The sequence below is a fragment of the Protomyctophum bolini genome (assembly GCF_963924005.1).
Source record: "Protomyctophum bolini genome assembly, chromosome: 5".
In the NCBI taxonomy this organism is placed as follows: domain Eukaryota; kingdom Metazoa; phylum Chordata; class Actinopteri; order Myctophiformes; family Myctophidae; genus Protomyctophum; species Protomyctophum bolini.
Window position 1 is genome coordinate 6,965,459 of NC_137866.1, and position 12,650 is coordinate 6,978,108.

At 50.5% G+C, this 12,650-nt stretch overlaps 1 protein-coding gene across 7 annotated transcripts in view; it reads left to right on the top strand.

Annotated features, from left to right (window-relative positions):
* Positions 1-12,650, top strand: part of LOC308315881 (tensin-2-like) — an 89,393-nt gene that overhangs the window by 64,839 nt on the left and 11,904 nt on the right. For all 7 annotated transcript variants that reach the window (XR_013964092.1, XM_080764122.1, XM_080764124.1 and 4 more), the window contains exons 14-20: positions 773-848; positions 1,458-1,587; positions 4,131-4,196; positions 4,625-4,741; positions 5,935-7,791; positions 9,588-9,753; positions 10,781-12,099. Coding sequence is in view for 6 of the 7 variants with exons in the window: in XM_080764122.1 (XP_080620248.1) it covers positions 773-848; positions 1,458-1,587; positions 4,131-4,196; positions 4,625-4,741; positions 5,935-7,791; positions 9,588-9,753; positions 10,781-12,099 (3,731 nt within the window). In the remaining variant the exon portion in view is untranslated. The remainder of the gene's footprint in view (positions 1-772; positions 849-1,457; positions 1,588-4,130; positions 4,197-4,624; positions 4,742-5,934; positions 7,792-9,587; positions 9,754-10,780; positions 12,100-12,650) is intronic.

Below are 12,650 nucleotides of genomic sequence, written 5' to 3' on the forward strand. Positions count from 1 at the left end.
TGTAATATGTGGTTTTAGATATTTTAGATTGTAGCAGTGAGCCTGTTGTCTCTGATGTCATGGACACTGGGCTCACTTCCTTCCTGGACTACATGTTGTCTCAGTAAGACAGCTCTCCCCCTATCCACAAGGAGGAGCAGTGCACCAAAGAATTTTGGGAATTGTAGTCCAGGAAGGTAATGAGACCAGTGTCCATGACAACAGGCTCACTGCTACAATCTAAAATATCTAAAACCACATATTACACACATAAACATGCTTTTATGTGTGACCAGTGTCCCTTTAACCATTAAAACCAGGAAAGCACTGTGTATTTACAAAAAAAAACTATTGCGTCGGGTATTCAAAAAAATAGCAGATACAAGCCCTGCACGGTGTACATCCGCTATCTGTTGTTTTTTGAACATTTTCGATTTTTGAAACGTCTTGAAAGTATAGGCATTTGTACTCGACCTCAGGTCTTAAAGGTATATTCAGTGATTTCACTCAAAAAAACCGTAGGTTTCGTTTTTGGCTAGGCGGCAAAAGCCTTTCATCCAATCAGGATAGAGAGCCAAAAAACGAAACCTAAGGTTTTTTGACCCCCCCCCCCCCCCCCCCCAGGGGTTAACTGGGGACAGGGAGGAACTCCTTATATGGTCAGCACACTCTATAGTAGAGAGGATTATCACAACAAAACAAAAGAAAATAAGTGATATTTGAATTAAGTGAAATCACTGAATATACCTTTAAGTCTGTCTATTGATCTAATAAAGGTGTTTTGTGTTTCCAGCGACCTGCAGGGCTCCGGAGGCCGGAGGCTGAGTGTCACCATCGAGCCAGCGCTGCTGCTAAAGGGTGACATCATGGTGAGTAAGCAGTGAGCACCACATTCCTCTCAGATGACATTGTTTGTCTTCGACAGAAGCACAAACTGTTCTCGTAAACGTAAACAAACCGCTTCCCGTTGTGTAAATTATGCGTCGCAGCTAATGGCGTGCACGCGATAATAAATCCAGAGAGATGCATCATGACTAAGAAAGAATTCTGACTGAAAATATTCACTACTGTGAATGTTCAGTAAATTGTATTTTTGTTTTAATCTTCACATTGGCGTCATGCTTTGAATATACAGTATTTGGGGAATAAATGACTCAAACTGAAAACCTGCGATGAAAATGATTTGATGGGTTTTATGGGCCCACAGCCCTCCTATGAGACACAGACAGAGTAGATCATGATTATTAGTGAGGACCTATTATATGAAGATAGGTTGAAAAGTGGTGAAGTGGTCCTTTAAGTTACTTAAGTTCACATCAGTCACTTTGTCCTAATGGTTTGAGAGCCAAATCTGTTGCTTTTAACATATTCCTTCATCTGTATACATCCATTCCTGATCCGAGTTTTGAACGTATCTCTCTCCTTCTCTTCTTTCTCTCCCTCTCCATCTCTCCGCTGCCCTCTCTCTGCTCTTCCAGGTGAAGTGCTATCACCGCCGGGCCACGAGTGCCGACCGGGACACGGTGTTCAGGCTGCAGTTCCACACGTGCACCATCCACGGGTCCCAGCTCTGGTTTGGCAAGGGGGAGCTGGACGAAGCTTGCACTGGTAAAAGGCTCATACATACATACTACAGTTTTTGGTGATAGGTTATCACCGTTTTAGGACTAAGGTCTCTTGGGGCACCTGTTGGAGCGTGTGTCCGCACCTCCGTCCGCAGCATTATACTGACCTGCAGGGGAAATGCCTTGCTGTCATGGTGACAAGAAGTGGCTGGTTTTATACATAAGAAGAGGAAAGAAGACAGAGAACAAACCGCCCCAGTGGGAGCAGTTATAGCTCTTCAGAATTTGGCAGCAGCAGTTTAGTTTTCAGTGGCCCGAGTTCAGACGAGCGACTCTGATTGAAGGAGCATGTTGTTGTGGATGTTTTTGTGGATTTCTCAAGTCTCAACCCATTTTGGGGTTCCCTGGGGGGGGAACCCCTTTTGGTGTTTTAAACATCATGTTATAATTTAGCTATTGGAAAATAGCAGATCTACAAGCTCATAGCGCGCAACAGTGGGGTTAGCAGCAACGAGGCAACGGGGCATGGGTACTGTGGTATAGCCTCTTTCCATTCTGCACCTACAGTATATGTATTCAACATTATCAGTGTATAGTATTTAACCCATTCTGACCCGAGGACCGGGTTCATTCTACAAATGCCTTCTAATTCCCAACAGTTTTCTGAAAAAAAACCCCATGTTTCTGTGTCAGTCGTTTTCAAACATTTTCATGTCAAAGACCCCCCAAAACGAGATGTATTATTTGGCCGTCGACCCATTTCTGAAAATATAGAGACCCCTCAGAAGCAAAGATTTGAGTTAAAACGCGCTCTGAAAGAATATATATTCAAAGATTTCAGGCACATTTTCACGAATTAAAAAAAAAATAGCACACCTACAAGCTCACAGCGCGCCACTCGGTGGCGCGCTGTGAGCTTGTAGATCTGCTATTTTTTCAATAGCATAATGTTTAAAACACCAAAAGAGGGGTTCCCGATTGAATATTTCCCCCCCTCTTGCCTCGTCGTCGTCTCCGACGGTCGGTGTCTCTGAAATCGTGACTTTTTTTAGTTTGCGGCATAATTACCACGTTGGAACTAATTGACTTAATAACAGCTTTGTGGATATGAGTGCAGCATTTGGGAATGAATTTGTTTGTATATTACGTCCCCTAAATAATAGTCCCACGCAGCGGTTGAAGATTAAATAATTTAATAGCCCGTCACTTTAGTCTTCCTCCAGTTGGGGTCAAACTGACGTAATAGCAAAGCTCTTTGGTAGATTAGCGTGGGAATGGGAATATTCTGTACTGTACACACACATGTGAGCATTCGTGTCCTGAGAGATCCCTCTGAGAGGGGTTAACCCATTCTGACCTGAGATCAGATTCATACGAGGTTTCCACTGGACACACACACACTGGTCTGATGAACCCATTCTGACCTGAGATCAGATTCTAAAAAAATGTCAGTCGTTTTTTTTTGTTTTCAAAAATAGCAGACCTACAAGCTCGTAGCGCGCCACTCGGAGGCGCGCTATGAGCTTGTAGATCTGCTATTTTTTCAATAGCTAAAGCATAACATGATGCTATCACCAAAATGGGTTCCCGTTCAGAATGGGTTAAGAACCCATTTTTGGCCGGGAACCCCTTTTGGTGTTTTAAACATTATACGTTATACTTTAGCTATTGAAAAATAGCAGACCTATACAAGCTTGTGTAGGTCTGCTATTTTTGAAAAATCGTGAAAATGTGGCACAAATCTTTGAATATATATATTCTTTCAGAGCGAACGTTTTTAACTCAAATCTTTGCTTCTGCAGTGGGAGGGGGTTCCTGGAACAACATATTTTCAGATGGGGGGGGGGTCGGCGGCCAATTACATATATTCGTGGGCGTCCTTGACATGAACATGTTGTGAGAACCACTGACGTAGAAACATGGGGTTTTTCAGAAAACTCTCAAGGGTTTAGAAGACGTTTGTACAGAACCGGGTCAAGAGGGGCTAAAGGGGGGCTCGGTGAGCACCGGGCCTGTTGCTTAATTCTGTAATGAACGAGCTCATTACCCCATTTCCTCCTTGGTTTCGCTCTCTGTGAAAAGTCCAGATTGCTTCCAGCTGAAAAAGTTGGTGACTCTCTTAATGCACAGGGGGGAGTACTGTATGTGGAAATCATGTGACTGTGATTAGAAATATAAGCAGCTGCATGTTGAAATTGTTCAATCGCACCTCTGGGAAAATCTCTGCTGTAATATACTATGATATATTATTAGAGTTCTTCATGAACAGAAGGGCCAGAACACCACCGGTGTGCTTTCATTTTTTTGGAGGGGTTCCCACATCACAGAACTGCTCGTGTGTGTGTGTGTGTGCGTGTGTGTGCACGTGCGCGTGCGTGTGTGTTTTCTTTTGAAGGCTGGGTTTCCCCTTAGTATACAGATGTCTTTTTTTTCCCCCTTTTTTTCTTTTTACAAATGTGTGATAGATCACATTTCTGTTTAAATCTGTTAAGTTCGAACATATTTTAGAATACCATGTGCCATTTCCTCAAAAACCTTCAAATTATTAATTATTAAATTATGTCCTCTTAATCCCCCCCCCCTCAGATGAGCGTTTCCCGTCCGACGCCACAGTGGAGTTTGTCTTCTCCTCTGGACCCGAGAAGATCAAAGGTTGGTTATTAATTATTGTCACGTTCTGTGACGTGTTATGTTTTCTCGTGTTTCACTGTTCTTGGTTTTTGTCGTTGTTTTTACCTTTCTGTTGGGTAGGGGAGGAGAGGAGAGGAGAGGAGAGGAGAGGAGAGGAGAGGAGAGGAGAGGAGAGGAGAGGAGAGGGAAGGGGAGGGGAGGGGAGGAAGCAAAAACATGAGAGGAAGCAAAAACAAAACATTAAAGCTGACCACTAGCAGGGCGATGTTGACAAGCTTTCAGACTCAGCGGCTGAGCAGGAAGAGGTTCCATTCCACATGACTTTTCCCATGACGTAACTATAGTCTATACCAGTAATGGATATTTAAGCTAAACAAAGTAGTAAAACTGTCTCTCTCTCTCTCTCTCTCTCTCTCTCTCTCTCTCTCTCTGCATCGTTCTCCCATAAGGCCGCGAGTACCAGAAGAACGACCCGGCTGTCACGGTGGACTATAACACGGCCGACCCGGTGGTGCGCTGGGACTCGTATGAGAACTTCAACCAGCGCTATCAGGACAGCCTGGAAGGTAACGTTGGCACATCAATCACATGAAACACTCAAAGAAAACAACTTTGCTGATTTTGTCGACGTTCAAATTATATTACTAACGGGGGCACAGCAGGAGTTAACCCATTTTGACCTGGGAACGATTCTGCCAAATGTCTTCTAAATCCTGACTGTTTTCTTTGGAAAAAGCAGTTTTTCTATGTCAGTCGTTCTCAAACACTTTCATGTCACTTTTCACGATTCTTAAAAAATAGCAGACCCACAAGCTCGTAGCGTGCCACTCTATGAGCTTGTAGATCTGCTATTTTTCAATAGCTAAAGCGTAACATAATGCTAACACCAAAAGGGGTTCCCGCACAAAATGGGTTGGGCAAGGGGTACACACTCGTCACCGATAAACCCCTCATCCCTAAACTTCTTTGCCTTTTTTTTTTTTACTATTTTGCAAAACATTTTCTGGAGGCGTGATAGATGCTCTTTGGCCACTCAGAATAGACAAATGGCATTGATCACGCCTCCAGGTCTTTAGTTTACTCAAGTTATAGGTAATAAGACCTGGTACTTAAGACACGCAAAATACAGCCCTATAGTCTCCAAATCTATTACACAGTATGGCGAGTATTAGGGGCAGCGGTTGGCCGAACGGTTTGCGGAGCGGTCTTGATACCGGAAGGTCGCTATAGTTCGTATACCCGGACCGGCACGTTAAAAATTACCACAGCTGAAGTGCCCTTGAGCAAGGCATCGAACCCCTACCATGAAATGTTCTATGAGCAGGGCCTGGCTGTAAACCAGTTATTGAGCTTAGTCCAGTTAACCCTGGGTAAACATAGTACCTTTAGTCCAGTTAACCCTGGGTAAACATGGTATAACTTTGCTTTGCTTTGGAAGGTATGCAGCGTCTTTACGTTGTCACCTCTTTGCCCCCAGACATCGCCCACACCAGAGTCTTTACGTTGTCCCGTCTTTGCCCCCAGACATCGCCCACACCAGAGTCTTTACGTTGTCCCGTCTTTGCCCCCAGACATCGCCCACACCAGAGTCTTTACGTTGTCCCGTCTTTGCCCCCAGACATCGCCCACACCAGAGTCTTTACGTTGTCCCGTCTTTGCCCTCAGACATCGCCCACACCAGAGTCTTTACGTTGTCCCATCTTTGCCCCCAGACATCGCCCACACCAGAGTCTTTACGTTGTCCCGTCTTTGCCCCCAGACATCGCCCACACCAGAGGCCCCGTGGACGGCAGCCTCTACGCCCAGATAAAGAAACGCGGCGGTCCGGGCTCCGGCTCTCTCTCCTCGACCAATGGCAGCAGCCCCGGGCGGGGGGAGGGCATGAGCGGCGAGGACAACAGACCCAACAGTCACCACGTCTCGATGTCTCCGTGCTCCGACTCGCCGGCCCGCTCCACCGGCGGCCACTCCGGCCAGTCGTTGTACGCCGTCCACCCGGAACAGCGTCATCATCCGGCGGACGAGCCCCCCTCCTCCCTCCGCCCGCCTCCGCCGACCCGGCAGGAGCGGGAGGAGCTGGACCGCCTCCTGGGGGGCATCGAGGGGAACGGGAACGGCGGGGAGCGGGAGACGGCCATCCTGGACGACGGGGACTCCTTCCTGCCCTCGGAGCGGGGGGGGACGGGGGGGACGCTGCTGCTGCGTCTCGGCCGCTCCTGCTCGTGCCGCGCCGGCTACCGGTCCCAGCGCTGCGCCGAGCCCGGCTGCGACCGCACCCTCCTCATGCCCAACGGCTACTGCCTGGACCGGGCGCCCGGGACCAACGGCCACCACGGGCCCCCGCCCTCCGCCAGCCCCAGCTCCGCCTCCTCCGCGGCCCCGCCCCCCTCGCACTTGGACCTCTGCACTCAGCACTACAGCCCCCACTCCCACCAGGCGCTCCCGCCGCCCGACCTGGTCTGGGACCGCCAGCAGGGCGGACCGCCGCCGCACTACCTGCACCTCCACCGGCCCTGCTCCGAGTCATCGGCCCCCCTGTCCGCCTCCTCCCGCCACCTCTACCCCTACCCGCCCCCCGACCTCTCCCCCCACCCGCCGCTGTCCGCCCCTGGGCGGCTGCTCTGCCGGGGGGACGACTACGCCCCCTACCACCACCACCACCCCAGCCACCACCACCCGCATCATCCTCCTCCTCACCACCCCAAGCAGGCCCCGACCAGCCCCCCCACCCCCTACCACCACGACGTCATGATGCTGGACGGTCTCCTGGCGGTGGCGCCCCCCGGCTGCCACTGCAGGGACTGCGCCGCCTACCTCCTCCACCACGGCGGCATGAGGCCGGACCGCGGCGACAGCTTCCACTGGGACAGAGAGGCGGAGCAACAGCTCCTCCTGCAGCAGCAGAGGGACAACATGGGCCTGAGGAGAGCCAGGGAGACGTCGGAGACGGCGCTCCAATGGGAGAGGGACCCTCCTCCTCCCGGCATGCGGAGAGGAGTAGGGGGAGGAGGAGGAGGCGGCCGGGAGACCATGTCCCTCCACTGGGAGAGAGAGCAGCGGGAAGCGGCCGAGCTGCAGTGGGAGAGGGAGAGGGAGGACTACTGGCACAGGAGGGCCACGGTGGCGTCCTCGTCGTACGGCGGGGGAGGTCACCACGACCTCCTCCTCCCGGCGGCGTTCACCTTCGACCCCCTGCCCTCGGGCCACGCCGCCTACCCGGAGGCGTCGCGCTCCCACTCCTCCCACCTGGACCTGAAGTACAACAACAGCAGCGGCAGCAGCGGGTACCAGACCCCCGCGGGGGGGTACCAGACCCCCGGGGGGGGGTACCAGACCCCCGGGGGGGCCGGGGGTCACCCCCACCACCACCACCAGGCCTGTCCGTGCTCCTCACCGTACCTGCAGCCCTCGCCCTCTGAGAGCCGGGGCTACGCCTCGGGGTACCAGTCGGAGTCCACCTCCCCTCTGCCGCCGCCGCCCCCCACCTCCTCCTCCTCCTTCTCCGTGGTGCCGGGGTCCTGTGGCCACGGCAACCACGGCGTCGGACCAGCTGATCACAATCACAATCACCACCACGGGGATTCTCAGCACTCGTACGGCTCTGACACACACACTGGTGAGTTGAGTTGAGCGTTAATTAACCCATTTTGACTTTCAGATTCTAAAAAAAAATGTCTGTTTGAAAATGACAGTTTTCTGAAAAAGCTATGTTTCTATGTGTCAGTCGTTCTTCGATTTTTCAAAAATAGCAGACCTACGTACAAGCTCGTAGCGCGCCACTCGGTGGCGCGCTACGAGCTTGTAGATCTGCTATTTTTCAATAGCTAAAGCATAACATAATGTTAACACCCAAAATGGGTTAAACAATGACCGCCACACACACAAACACACACACACACACGCACGCACGCACGCACACACACACACACACACACACACACACACACACACACACACACACACACACACACACACACACACACACACACCATACATACAAATCTAGAACGTCGAATGTAGAATCCAATCTGTCTGTTGTATTACCCGTGATCATGACGTTTGCAGTTATACTACACACACGGAGATAGACAGGAACGCCCCCCTAACACGCCCACATCCGCTTTTAGCCCCCCTAACACGCCCACATCCGGTTTTAGCCCAGGGGAAAGAAATGGTCCCCCACTCCCCCATATAGAGTTATAATAGCATACGATCCTTCTGATCACTTTCAGAGCGATTTGTTGGACGATATAAATATTGACTCGTCGAGTGGCAACAATTAAGGATCTGTGCCTGTGATCTGGCGATGCCATATATATAACGCCTACTTTTAAAATTAGGATTATTGTAAAACGTCTGCAATTGAAAACGCAACACCCCCACTGTTTATTCCGGTTGGGAGAACTCTGAACTTTCCACCCAAGCTCCACCCACCCGCTAAGTTGACGCCCCTGATGACACAACGCCGTGTGTATGTATTGTCGTTGTTATTCTTCACACTCTTAAAGGAGAATTCCATACTAAAAGGCTTTCTTACCTTTCTTTGTAGTCGTTACGTCCCCACCGAAGAGGTCCAGGTGTTATTTTGTGCTCCTTATTGGCTATTTCCCCTACCATAAGCCCTCGATGAATTGCATTGAATTGAATGGGATGTATGGGGTGTTGTGCTAATTCGCGTATTTCCATCGAAATAAGTAGTAAAGTGTGCCGCTTGGGTTATTATTTATTTATTTATGAAGAGAGGATATATACAAAAAAATATATATTTTTGAGCGATGGAAATAAGCGAATTAGCACAACACCCCATACATCCCATTCAATTCAATGCAATTCATTGAGGGCTTATGGTAGGGGAAATAGCCAATAAGGAGCTTTTGCACAAAATAACACCTGGACCTCTTTGATGGGGACGTAATAACTACAAAGAAAGGTAAGAAAGCCTTCTAGTATGGAATTCTCCTTTAACAATATAGAGTCAGAGGTTGTACATTTGCGCATACATACATTTAGTACATTTGGTTTGGGGTTGCTCTCCAGAATGAATACAAATACACTGAGGCCGTATATAGCCCACAGTCTTAGACTGGTCAACGTCGACATGATATCAGGGGAAACCAAACATTGAAATGCAGTTTAACGTTAACCCATTCTGACCTGAGATCAGATTAAAAAAAATGTCTTCTATCTATACATCCTGACAGTTTTCTGAAAAAGCTATAATATGTTTCTATGTCAGTCGTTCTTCGATATTTCAAAATTAGCAGACCTACAAGCTCGTAGATCTGCTATTTTTCAATAGCTATAAAGCATGACATAATGCATAACACCGAAAGGGGTTCCCGCAAAATGTCAACGTGCATGAACTTGCATTAGGTTATAGACTGTTGTGTAATGGGTTCTCTCTCTTTATAGATGGCCTCCGTAGTTCTGGGGAGAGCGTGGGCTGGAGGGACCACATTACCCAGGGTTCCTTCAAGAGGACCCACAGAGACGCCCACGGTGCATGCTCCACCTCCTCGGAGACGTCTGGCCCGCCCACGCCCGTCCACGCCAGCAGCCCCATGCGGACGCAGGAGAGGTATTCGCTCTCATCCAGTCCAATTTAAACATAATTATATGAATATGTGCATACTCTGAATCAGTGGTTCCCAAAGTGGGGTCCGGCAGGGGTCCCTTTAAGGGTACCTGAGGGAGTTCCAGTGGGGGGCCCCCAGCTAAATGAACCAATATAGGTCTGTAACTCAGATGCTATTTTAACGGGTCCATTTGGTTCCATTTGTACACTCTCAGAGTTAAAATAACGTTGATTTAAGCAATATTACACGAGAGGGTGTGGTTTAACGTGATTATTGCCACGACAGTGACGCGGTCAAGAACGAGACGAAGTCGAGTTCCGCAAGCATCACTGAAGTGATCATCAGCAACAGTTACACTTAAAACTAAGAAAATCGCTGAAAGATAATATATTTTTAATGGCAGATGTAACTGTAGTCACACTACGACCACAAATGTCCCAAGAAACTATAGCTAGCCTATAGCCACCGGGTTTGCTATAGCGCTCTGGGAAAACAGAGCAGCTGAATTATTTGTTTTGATTAGGTGGTGAACGGTGCTGGTTTGAGCCACCGCTATAGAAGCCGTTTCAACCAATCAGATTGCTTCCTTCGAAACGACCTGTTGTAGAATGTACAATATAAATTGGTGTCTCAGAGATAGAAGAAATGCCATTAAATGGGGAGGGGGTCCGTAGACTAAGTCATGTCAAAATGGGGGGTCCTTGAAATGAAACGTGTTGAGAATCACTGCTAGAGCCGTAAAAATCTTCTCTTATGATGGGGGTCCCTGGCATGTCTTTTTCAAATGGGGGGGGGGGGGTCCGCGGGGCTAATTAGTGTCAATTTGGGGACTGAAGGAGTTTGGGAAACACTGCTCTGAATGATCAACCGTGTTCTGCTTCAGTCCTGGTCTTTAGTCTCTCTTCTCTTTATAGTCCTGGTCTAGTCTATAGTCCTGGTCTTTAGTCTCTCTTCTCTTTAGTCCTGGTCTTTAGTCCTGGTCTTTAGTCCTGGTCTTTAGTCCTGGTCTTCAGTCTCTCTTCTCTTTAGTCCTGGTCTAGGGCTCGGGGGCGAGTGTGAGATCCGAACCACGGACATCATCAACAGCGACTACGACACGGTCCAATCGCAGGACAGGCCGTGCCGGGGGGGCGGTACCACCAACATTAGCCAGGAGGAGGAGGAGCCCCTGCAGCTGACCCAAACGCACGCGGCAGAACCCTCAGCCCCGGTGGCGGCGCGACCCGCCAAAGACACACACTCCCCTGCACACGCCACGGCCGCCACAGAACCCAGGGACCGCCGTACGACGAGCCCCCCCGCGCCGCTCGCCTCACCTCCACGGAGCCACTGTAGTCCGGCGCCAAATCAAAACTCTGCCCCTCCTTCTCCCGCCTCCGTCGCCCCGCCCTGCGGCGGCCACTGCCAGGCCCCCCCCTCCTCCTCCCCCTCCTCCTCCTCCTCCTCGCCCACCGCCGCCGTCCCGCAGCCGGAGACCGCTGCGCTGCCTTCGCTTGTCGCCCTCCGGGGGGTGGCGACCCAAGAAGAAGCCCAGGCTTCGGCCCCAGAAGAACCTCCCGTCCTCCTTCAAGCCAACGGACGCTCTTCTTCACCCAGGGGGGGGGAGCCCACCCTGGAGGCCGCGAAGCCCACCACCACACTGACCCCTCCCTCCTCCTCCTCCTCCTCCTCCCCCCCACAGCAGCAGCCCCCCCCGGCGTCCAGTAGCACGGAAGGCTCCTCCCCCGTCTCGGAGCCCGCCGTCCCCGGCTTCGCCACCCTCGGTCGGAGGCTGATGCTGAGCGGGCCTGACCCCGCCCCCCACCACGGCCCGCCACACCACCACTACCCCGGGCTGCAGCCCACCGCCATGATGGGGCATCATCACGGAGAAAAGCCCTACTCCTCCTCCTCCTCCTCCCCGTCGTCCCCTGCTCCTCCGGAGGCCGGCGGCTTCTGCACCCCTAACAGCAACAACAACCACCATCCCTCCTCCTCCTACTCCAGCTACGTCCCCCACCACCACCCTGACTCCCCCCACCACCACCCTGACCCCCACCACCACCAGCCTCCTCTTCTCCCGGAGAAACGCCGCCATCCTTCCCAGCCGGGGTCACCCACCGACGGCGGCGGGCCGGGCGCCCTGAGAGCAGCCCCTCCTTCTTCGTTCTCCGCGGCCAACGGCAGCCAGCAGCAGCACCACCATGTCACCTTTTCTCCCACGGTGGGGGAAATAGCGGCCCCTCCTGGCCACAGTAGTGAGGGGCCCGTGACAGACGCGGAGAGTGCCGGCGGCAGCAGGGTCAGTGTGAAGTTTGTACAGGACAGCTCTCGGTTCTGGTACAAGCCCAGCATCTCCAGAGAACAAGGTAAAGACACTTGAGCAAGACACTGAACCCCTAATTGCTCCTGATGTGCTGGTGGGTGCCTTGCATGGTTTCAGCTGCCATCGGTGTATGAATGTGTGTGTGAACGGGTGTAATGCACGGGTGTAATGCACAATCTATGTAAAGCGCGCTATATAAATGCACCATTTACCATTTTAAGTCTTAAATGGTAAATGGTTATCAGTGTCAGATTTGTGATGCTAGGGTCTCTTCAAATCTAGCATCACAAATCTGACACTGATAACTGAGCTTTTTATTCAAGATTCAGAATACTTTATTGTCACATGTGTTACACCTGTGTCAAAAAAGTGTATGGAATTATTGTTTGTACATTATGCAGAAAGAGTGTACAGAATAGAGAAAGAAGGATATAACAAGGATATAATGTCATAATATAATATATAATATCCTAATATCAAATATGTAGCAGCAGTAGAGCCCAACCTAATCCCATGTGGCGCAATGTGTTGTTTTAGGCAGCACATTTTTGTTTTAGTCATTATAGTCTCTTGAATAGCTTTCATTTAGTTTTA